We start from the raw sequence: 10,675 nt of genomic DNA, 5'->3' as shown, positions 1-10,675 counted from the left end.
ATAAAAATCGTTAGATTACTCTAAAGCAAAATGAGGGAAAATCTGTGTCAGTTACAGACAATCTGTTCACGTGAGCAGCTGTCAGTCAGCACCTGTCAACATCCAGATGCACGAAGGAGCGTGTCTGAACCAATCACTTTTGTTGGCATTGATAAGCTGACTGATTTAAATACATCTTAACATTCATGAGGGACTTTGCATTGACTGTTTATGGTTGAATGTGGGCGTGTAGAGGGTAGAACCTGAGGCGGGACCTTGTGCGCAAACTCTGACGTGCGACTGTGATTTATAAAGGAAAGATGCACAGAAACGTGCGTACGTATGGTTTTATAAATCTGAATTTTATTGGCGTACACCATTTCCGCCTTTTGGCCGTACGTTCACTTTTAGTATGGTTTCCACGCAATCCTTTATAAATGAGACCCCAGGTGATCAACATGGAGACTCTGAGTTAAACCTGAAGTTTTATCTAGGAAGAATTTCATTTCCTCACAGATTAATCACATCTGAATGACAGGAACATTATTTTCTACTAAAAGGTCAAAGAAAAGTGTACAGCTGGGCTAAGATGTAAAAATGTACTCAAAAATAACAAAATAGAAAATTTCCTCTGTACCTGGGCCTTTAACAATTAAATCCTGAAACATCTCAAAATAGTTTGATAATTTTCAGAGATGAGATGAACTGAAGTAAAGCTGAACTGTTGTGACCTACAACGATTTTATGCTGCATCTATTCAGACTTGAAAGTTGGATTTTCCGAGTTACAGGTTGGGAAAAATCATCTGAAGCACCTCCCAAAGCTGGAATTTTCATCCACCCATTAACTTTTACCCACTTCTTCTTTTCAGGGTCACTGGTGCCCACATCCAGCAGTCACTGTGTGAGGAGCAGGGTACACCCTGGACAGGTGGCAAATCTGTCACAGAAGTTGAAATTTTGACTCCGAAAATCTGAGATTTCTGACAAACCCTCGACCTTTAAATCCACTGTGGTTATCTTGCTCATAAGAAGCAGTGATAGCAGCAGTTTCAGACTTTGGATTTTCACTCCAGTCTGTTAATAACTCAGCAGTTCACTCTGAAACACACATTTCTGTCTGAGCACTGTTAGTGAACATGTTGCTACACAGTTTGAATGTTGAGAAATCCACTGCAATTGACTTATAATGGCTAATAATACTTAGCCTGGTTTCTGAGCACAACAGACAGTAAATAATAGAATTCCGGAAATATTTAATGGCTCAGCTTCAGAAGAACACAAATCTATTATTAGTCTGGGATGAACAAAAAAAAACAAATGCAAAATAGGGCTGCACAATATATCGCAAAAATATCATCATTGCAATATCAGTGTGAATATTCACATCACAAAGGACTGCTTGGAGTGCAATAACTGTTGACTGATGAATCTGAAGAATGTTGAAGTTGTATTTTTTTCATGCTAATACAATATTTAGACAGTAGGACAGAGTTTCATGGCAGCAAAAGCACACCAGACCCAAATGACATTGCCAAAGATGCTAAAGGTCACATAGAGTAGGAAGTACAGGTTAGAAGGGGGGGGGGGGGGGCAGAGACATATATATTGCATCTGATATCATCAACACAGTAATTACAAACATCACCACTGCAAGATTTTCTAATATTGTGCAGCCCTAATGCAAAACACTGACAAATCTCACTGTAGCTTTTGTTTCCAACAAAATAAATTCAGAGAAAATGCCAATACAGACATCCAGCAACAAAAGTAAATGAAAAACTGCTGGACTGTTTTTAATCACAAGCTGTTACACGTCTCAAAACCTGAACTGTTGTGTTCCCTTATGACAAAGTAAACGTGTAACCAAATGTCATAAACACATCAAAAAAAAGCTGCACTGAGCAGCGTAGACTGGTGCAGACTTCATGGGTAAAAGAGGGCAAAAATTAATCCAGTGTATTCTCAGCTTCTAGCACCAGTGAACAGAAAACCATTGAACGTAAATTTTATATAAAGTTGCCTTTAAAGAAACCAGATTTTAGTTACTGGTTTGGTAAGTGTTTGAATGCAATAAATACTTCAGTAAATCCAGAGTGACAGTGAGCACCTCTGTTCCGTCGCTCTTTTGGACAGAGAAAACCTCGCTCCACAGCTGGATGCCCGTTGTCTCCGGTTCTGAACCACCTCTCCAAGAGAACCCGGTCAGCTCCTCTTCATCCTGACCCAGCCAGTTCTCATCACCCTGAAGAAGCACAAAGTACACAATAAAACACAAACCAGGGGCAGACTGGTGGCTGACTGAGGTTTTCTGACAGAACTTCGGCTCCAAGATATAAAAGACGTCTCGTCATGTAAATGGACTGCTCCGCTGTTTTGCATAATTTACAACACAGCGAGTAGTTTTCTAAGAGCCCAGAGCTTTCACGTCAGAGCTACCATCTCACTTATTGTCCTGTTTTACTCAACTGGTCAAAAGATTTAATGGAAGTCATAATTTAATTCTTGACGTTGGAGTTACAGGAAATGTTTTAATGGAGTTAAAAAAAAAACAATCAATAAAAATCACTGAGTACTGTGAATGTAATCTCAGGCATGAAGTGAAGACATTTACAGACTCCACTTCTTTGGACTGGGTTTTCACTGAACGAGTCTGTTCACATGTTATAGCAGGGACTGGCATTCACGTTGCATGACTGGATTCATGTTTTTGTTCTGGGCCAACCGTGGTCAAAGCCTTCAGAAGAAAAGTTCCTGAAGGTGACGCCCTAAAACTCAGTTCTTAAAAATAAAAACAAGAAATGTACTGTCCCTTGGCTTCTCACCTTCCTGTGCATGTAACGGATCATGAAATCGAGGAGGAAGCTTTTCCCCTTCCTGAATGCTCCGGCCACCGACAGCACCACCACATGTTTCTCACGGACCTCTGGAGCCAACAGAATCTGAGCCAAAGCCTCGGTGTTCAACGTGAAGGAGTGATTATCCTTAGACACCTCAACAATCTGAACTGGGCCTGGCTCAATCCCCATTCTGCAGAAGTACACGTCCCTGTGACAGCAAAAGAAAAGAAAAAAAAACATATATAATATACAGTATATACTTGGCACAAAAAGTAAGGACATTTGTGTTTGGTAGATAATGTATTTGTCGTAACAATGTTTCTTGGCAATAAATCTTATAGCGGGCAGCTGTTTGGCAGCACCTAGGGGGACCAGAAACTCAAAACAAGCATTAATAGCAACAGCAAAATAAGCTGTTTTGCGTAGAAGATTTGGCAATTTTTTTTCATATGCACAATCCACATTCTCAGCTCTACTGCTCATCCCACAGATGCATGTTCCTTACAAATGTGGCACCATTTAAAAAGGTAGATTTATTACCAAGAAACATTGTTACAACAAAGAAATAATATATCAAGCACAAATTTCATTACTTTTTTGTGCTAAGCTTGTAATAGTTTTTTTTACTGTCACACAGTGAATTATCATGTCCAACCAGGACTCTAGGATGTCTCCCAGATGAGATCAGAAAGATATCCCTGCAACCCAACTCCAAACCAAGCATCAGATGAGGGATAGGGGCAGAAGTATAACCGGTTAAACTGAAAGCTGCGGACATTTTATCTGAGCTGCTTGAAGACATAAAATATGAATGGTACTCAGAGACATTTACTTGTTGAAAACCAGTTTAGCCTGTGGCTGCAGAATCCTTCCATCAGAGACAATGTTCATCTCTGTGAGGCTGCTCTTATCATGTCATGCTCCTCTGCCTGCAGCTATAAGGATTCAACACGCACTCCAATAATGTGACACTTTCAGACGCTCTAAACAGATCTCAATCTAGATTATTTCTGTGGATTAGCATGTTCCTCTATGGTACCTAGTACAACAAGACCAGACGTTAATGAGTCATAAGAGCTCACTCCCCGTTTTCAGTAAAACTCAGCACCTAAAGGTGTGGCGCCGAGGAGCAGCAACGTGCCTGCCATTACTCTGCTGTGAATGTACCGAAAAGCCTTCATAAATATGCAGCTGAGACATACTGTTATGACAAGTTTGACGGTGAGAAAACAACTACAGTCTCGCTTCAGTAAAAACGACCGAACTGCGCAAACTCAACTGTCCAAACAGGAGTTTGCGACAGAAAAGTTAAAAAAGAAACAATCTTAAAGTGGAGGTCTTTGATAATAACAGAGCCAGCTTACACTGTAGGTCGTTTCAAACGGCCTGTGCGTCTAAACAAAAAACAAAGAGCTAACGCATTTTGTCGTTAAGAAGATTTGAGTTGGGAGAAGACGAAGAAGAAAAAAAAATACAACGTGCAATTCTAAAACCGTTACCAAAGCAAACTTACCTGCTAGCTTAAGCTTTAGCTGCACTTTCACGATGTAGCGTTGTCTTTGGGTCCGTTAAAAAGCTACGCTACAGTCTCATAAGAGCCGAGAAAATACAAACTTTTCACACGGGCGAGAAAAAAAAAATAATGGAACTTTTTTTTTTCCACCACGAATCCGCAAACTTCCGCCTTCACCCTGAGAGATGCACCACGGGAAATGTTGTTTTTCGAATGTTCGTCTTCCTTTGCGCGAGTTCGTCAGCAAACTACAAGCCCCAGTTGGACCGATTGTAGTTTTTAAATGAAGTGACGAATGCGGAACCACTGAGGAGGTAATGTAAAACAGGAGCTTGTGTAGTTTTGCCTTTATACAAATGATACTTGAAAAGAAAAGCGACACTGGTGAAACACACATTGCTGCTTAGCAAACAAGGCTTTGTTTGAAGAAAGGTTTCCTGTGGTTATAGCTCCCTCCAGCTGTGTCTATATGAACAACAATTTAATATATTCTCAGCAGATAAACAAATACAAGAAAAGAGAAAATCCATTTCAGAAAAACAAGTTTTTAATTGATAAGAACAGCATCCCAGTTTGTATGTCAGATTAAAAAACTAAAACTAAGGAAAAGCAAACAATAATATCTCAACATGTAAAACTGTTAATGGCAGTGAGTTAGTCAAACTTAGAATCAAATGTATTTTTAAGATGTCACTTACATCAGATATTTACAGTTATTCAGAAAACCTAAAATCTAGAATTACAAAACATATTAACATAATAAATAAAATCACCTACACCAAACATAATCAGAACGAAAGAGTAGATATGGTACAAAATAACAAACAACAAAAACTAGAAGTGCTTCTATGTCCTACTTACTTACTATAATTCTAATAACACAATTAATGAAATATCTTGCAAGTGCTCATCTATTTTTAGAAACACAGATTTTAAGAAAAGGCCACAGAAATAAATTCATAAAACGAAACAAAAACAGTTAGTAACATATGTACCGTAATAACATTTGAGACGTGGGACAATTTGCTAAATATTTTCCACATATTTCATAGTATTTTCAATGGTATACATACCATTGGAAATAGCATCAAACCTTTATTAAATAACCTTGCAATTGAGAAACTTAATTTAGAAACAGAACATCTATTAGAACTGGAAGCACTCCCTACTCCCCTGAGAACAAGTTAATCACCAAGGGCTGGTTCCATCTGTGCATTTAAAGTGCATTAATACATGTGGAGTAATGCTATCCACAGATTTTACATCAGTCCATCTATAGATTTATACTGATGTCTAAAAACACATTAATACATATAATAAAGGGCAGTGACAACATCTGAACCATTATAAATCAAAGTTTGTATGAATTTATTGAACCATTTCCCTCTCAATGACTGAAGAACTCTCTTTGCTTTGGGTTGTAAATTGGGATACGAGTTAATATCCACCTCCTGCCAAGTCCAGGAGTGACCCGGCAGCTTCCTGAGCCTCAACATCAAGCTGCAGGATCTCCACAGTCTCCAGGTCCAGCTCGGTGTCGTCCGGCAGCACCAGGTACTGGTACTGGTCGGACTGGTAATAGTGTAACTCGATGTAGCCGCTGTCGGACAGCGGGTCTTTCTCCGTGTCTTCACCAACCTCGTTCTGCGGGTATTCGGTCAACTCCATGGTGACCAGTTCCTCGTGGTCCGGGGTCAAAGGGCACGGTGTGTTTTCAGAGAAGTCTGGATTATTAGAGGTCAGGATGTGTGAAGAGGAGGAGGAGAGGAGGATGGAGTGAGACAGAGGATCTGCAAGAGAGGGCAAGAAGCACAACAATTATAACAAGCAGCTTAAAGTACCTGAGACATGCCTGTCCTTTAAATACAAAAACTCCTAGAAAACATCTTTATACTATAATACACATGATTTAAGCCATTTTGTCACATAACTGGTCTATTTGTATTTGAATATGGTTCAGCCAAAGTGAAACAGGAAGTGACATCAAAGGAGAACTCTTTAATAAAATAAACTCTCTAGTCTTTGTTTATTAAAACAATATTATTTAAACTGTAACTCTTCTTCATCTCTCTTTGATAGAAACTCAAAATAATCTAAAGAAGCATCAGATTCTTCTCTACAGTCTGGGTTATCAGCTGTTGTAGCAATGCTCTGTTCACATGCAGACATTCCCCTTTGACATCACTTCCTGTTTCTTCACGTGCAAATATCTCAGCAGCTGTTCATCTCAGTGGGGTGAAATTTGTTTTGTAATATGTTAATAATGCTATCTTTCCAAAAACGCATTCATGTTTATTACAGAAACTGAACGTCACAGGCACTTTAATAACAAACATTAATAATAATAATAATAACTTGTTTACATGCAGGGGGATAGAACAGACTTAAACATGCATGTTGGGGTTTGGAGCGCAGGTTTGGACATAAAACGAGGGGCCGAGCCAGGCTGTTGCTCCGTTACCATGGTAATGGAGGGCAGTTGCCATGCCAACAGTACACAAACACAGGAACAATGCTGCATGTCCAAAAAAAAAAGCTAGAGAGGAGAATGCTGAAGGTAATAAAAATGCCTAAGAGAGACAAGGAAAGAGACACATTCAGGGTCAAACGTTTCTGGTCTGGTTTGAGGACTGACCTGAGAAATCCATGGAGTCGCACACTTCAGGCGCCTTGCAGGCAGCTCCTAAACTGTACACACAACAAGACAGCTTCTTGTACTGAGCGTGCTTTATTGTTTTTATAAATGTTAATGCAGTTACTCAGTTACTGCTTCACAGGCGTAGTTCAGTGCAGTTAACTTATTTTTACATTAACAAAATATTCATTTATTGTAGACTTTTTGGCAAAAATGAGTTTTCAGTAAACTCTTCCTTTCGGTATTAGTTTACTTTTAAAGTGCCTGTGACATGCCTATCCATCAAATACAAAAATAGGGCTGGGCGATATGGCTCATAAAAAAAGAAAATCTCAGATTTTTTTCATCCCAAATTCTATTTTCGATTTTAATCGATTGTTTCCCACTTAACGGAGTGCCTCTGTTTCAGGTGTTGAAACAAATGTTTTGTACTCCTGCTTTTTTGAAGAGCCTTCAAACAGATTTTGTAGTGAGGTGTTTGTTGCTCCAAGTCCGAGGTTGCAAAACTTAACCAGTTCCAGATCACTGAAGAAACTGCCTTTTTTGAGAAGTAGATCCTCTCTGCTAGCTGCCATATTGTCATGTCATGTGTCTTGAGGGACAGGTGGGGTGACCTCTGAACCACAGAAGCCCAAAGAGTACACTGGTGGGAAAAAAAAATCCAGATTTTCCCAAAATTCAATCTTTATAAATGGCAAATTCGAATTAATCGATTAAATGGATTCATCGCCCAACCATAACAAAAAATCAAGAAAACACAATTTTATATAAGAAACCTTGCATAAAACATGTGATTTTACCCATTTTGTCACATGAATGGCATTATTTTCTTTTGAACTTGGCTCAGCCAAAGTGAAACAGGAAGTGACATCAAAGGGGAACTCTTTAAGAAAGAGAACTCTGTAATCTTTGTTTATTGAAAAAATATTATTTGAACTCTGACTCATCTTCATCTATCTCTAGTGACTCAAAATAATCTAAAGAAACATCAGATTCTTCTCTACAGTCTGTGTCGTTAGCTTTTTTTTTTTATCAATGCTTTGTTCCATGCAGGCATTCCCCTTTGATGTCACTTCCTGTTCCTTCACATGCAAATATCTCAACAACTGTTCATCTCAGCAGCAGGAAATTATTTTTGCAATATGCTAATAATGTTATCTTTCCAATAATGCCTTTATATTTATTTTAAAATATTCATGTCACAGGCACTTTAAAGGGCAGCTTCACAATTTAACATTTCAAAGTTTACTATTTTTGCATCCACTTTCTTGACAAGAACTCAATTCTTTACTGTGTTCTGAGTTTAAATAATATTTTTTAAATTAATTTATAGTAAATAAAACAGGCTGGTGCGTGATTGTACTCACAGTGCGGGCTTGTTGATCAGATTACTGTTGGTGCTGTGAAAACTGTGAGTTTTCCTCAGCATCTCCAGGAGCGCCGGTCGATACTCCGGACACACACACCACAGCGACCCCTTCCCCACTGACTGCAACCAACACACAAATCCACCCGTTACAGTGAAATAACACTGACACGATCAGAAAAAACTTGAAACATAGATAACAGCTGGCCCTACAGGGAGGCCTAGCTGCTGCTTTAATAAATCATCTGGTTTATTGTGTTGCTTGTTGCTCAGTAGTTTAGATTCCCACCTGCTTCTTGTCTCTCTCAATGCGGCGGAAGCTCTTGCTCAGGGACAGGTTGTGTCTCACGGAGTTCCTCCAACCACTTGTAGCTGTTCTGTAGTAGGGAAAGTTATTCACTATCCAGTCGTAGATCTCCTTCACAGGAAGCCTTTTGCACGGGGAATCTTCTATTGCCATGAAAATCAAACTGCTGAAGGAATACGGAGGTTTGGAGGATGCGGGAGAAGGAAGAGGCTGTGCAGGTGTGCAGGACTCCTGCTGTGGCGTCAGAGTCATTTTAGTGAGAGGCTGCAGAGGAAGGAGGTTACCTCTCTGATGCAGCCAGCTGAGGCAGGTCAGGTCATTCTGGTCAGATAAACTTTCCTGCCCGACGCTTTGTCCCTCGAGGCAATGAGACGCAGCGCCGTGTGAAAGAGGAGAGGACGAGTGGGGAAACTCTGCTGTCGCTGGAGAAAGTGAGACCGGGGACGGGGGGAAGGAGATGGGTGAAAGAGGCAGCGTAACTCTTGAGGAGGTCTGCCGGGGCGAGGAGGAGGAGGAGGGCAGGGACACTTTGAGAGTGGTGGGATGCGAGGAGAAGGATGGCAGTGTGTGGCAACTATCTTCCATCTCTGTCAGGAGGAACACGTCAAGCTCATCCAGGAGTGCAGCTGCTGCAAGATACTGGCAGGAAATATAGCAAATTAGTATCTACATGTTGTTATTGCTGTTATATTGCAAATTTGATTGAAGCAGGGGTAAAATGAGTTCATAAATAAAAGAAAGTCAGTCAAATAACCTTAATTGTTGCCCACACCTGACTCGGGGACCTGACAAAACACAAACATCTTTTTTAACACAGTAATTTTGACATATGAGCTAAAATTTGCTGTAGAATTAGTGGAGACTGATCCGGAAAATATATTAGAGCTCTAACTGATTATTGTGCTTAAAACTTTGTCCTATTGGAATCAAGTATCTCACAAAACACTGGATGGTAGTAGCTGAACATCATCCTCCACACATACTTTGATGATCCTATGAAATGATCTTAAGTCTAAAACAGTGACACAGAAGACAGCAGGCAGAATTTAAACTCAAACAGGGGTCCACAATTACAATAATGTGTAATTTTGTTTTTAAATGCCCAATGCATATGAGGAACAATGTGCCAGTAAAACAAACATACTAAACCAAACTAAAATAACAACCATTCCTATGGCATTTAGGGGGTTTAAATGGCTGTCAGTTGTTTTTAAATCAGCATGAGGTTTAAGAGGGAGTCCCTGGAAATGTTTCACCCAGATCTGCTTTAAGGAATGGCAGGCCTTCAGTTTGGTAAGAAGTAAACAGTTTTAGCATTAGCAAATGTTTAAACTGTTTAAGCTACATAAAATAGCTAACATGTGCGGTGACAAGTTCATTCAACTTGAAATATCTAGCATAAGGAAAAAATAATAATCTCCATTTTAGGCTAGTTACAGGTTTGTTAGTCGTTCCAGTCTAAAGAGCATCATTTCTGTCCAAAGTCCAGAACTATTTCCATCTTGCTATCTTGAATGTGTTCAGCGAACAGGTGCAAAATGTCTTTTAAATCGGTTATAATCTTGAAACTTGTACTGCCTGAGATAGAATACTGACTTTTGATAAACCACGGCTAACGATGAAGACAGTCTGAGCGTGCTGCCACATGGCTCCACAAAACAATCATATCATGGCAGTAAAATGGTGGAACAATATAAAGTTTCATAAAGCCGCCTTTCTTCTCTCCCCCATCAGTAACCCACTACAACCAGCCGCTGACGGCTTTAGCTTATAAAATATTTAAGTGGATACTCACCGGTTTCCCAAAAAGGTAACTCCAGTGAAAACTAGCTCAACTTAAATGTCCGGAACAGGTCACTGAAAAGTGAAAGACATTGGAAAAGTCAAGTTTCATTCGGACACTCTCTCTCTCTCTCCGGAGGCCCTCGCTGTTGCTGTCGGCGGTTTCCATGGAAATCGAAAGGACGCTCCGCAAGGGTGCGCGCGCTCTCCCGAAACGGCCAGGACACGCGCATTGTTGTAAATCACTATGTATT

General features: G+C 39.9%; 2 protein-coding genes across 3 annotated transcripts in view; both read right to left on the bottom strand.

Annotated features, from left to right (window-relative positions):
- atl3 (atlastin 3) overlaps positions 1-4,524 on the bottom strand; it is a 12,223-nt gene extending 7,699 nt beyond the window's left edge. The window contains exons 1-3 of the mRNA XM_014005484.1: positions 4,332-4,524; positions 2,804-3,026; positions 2,089-2,223 (exon numbers count right to left, since the gene is read on the bottom strand). Coding sequence (XP_013860938.1) covers positions 2,089-2,223; positions 2,804-3,007 — 339 coding nt within the window. The 5' untranslated portion in view covers positions 3,008-3,026; positions 4,332-4,524. The remainder of the gene's footprint in view (positions 1-2,088; positions 2,224-2,803; positions 3,027-4,331) is intronic.
- Positions 4,525-4,856: 332 nt separating this feature from the next.
- si:ch211-145o7.3 (forkhead box protein N2) lies at positions 4,857-10,567 on the bottom strand. 2 transcript variants are annotated; one of them, XM_014005465.1, is made up of 6 exons: positions 10,435-10,567; positions 9,394-9,424; positions 8,622-9,278; positions 8,334-8,455; positions 6,967-7,019; positions 4,857-6,121 (listed from the first exon to the last, which is right to left on the bottom strand). In XM_014005465.1, the coding sequence occupies exons 3-6, from the start codon at positions 9,222-9,224 to the stop codon at positions 5,769-5,771; spliced, it is 1,131 nt and encodes a 376-aa protein (XP_013860919.1). In that variant the 5' UTR covers positions 9,225-9,278; positions 9,394-9,424; positions 10,435-10,567; the 3' UTR covers positions 4,857-5,768. The 2 variants fall into 2 exon arrangements, with proteins under 2 accessions (XP_013860919.1, XP_013860926.1); XM_014005472.1 differs by lacking the exon at positions 9,394-9,424.
- Between the last annotated feature and the right edge of the window lie 108 nt (positions 10,568-10,675).

The sequence above is a fragment of the Austrofundulus limnaeus genome, unplaced genomic scaffold, assembly GCF_001266775.1.
Source record: "Austrofundulus limnaeus strain Quisiro unplaced genomic scaffold, Austrofundulus_limnaeus-1.0 Scaffold1, whole genome shotgun sequence".
Lineage (NCBI taxonomy): Eukaryota > Metazoa > Chordata > Actinopteri > Cyprinodontiformes > Rivulidae > Austrofundulus > Austrofundulus limnaeus.
Note: the sequence above shows the minus strand (reverse complement) of the source record. Positions and strands in the feature narration are given on the sequence as shown.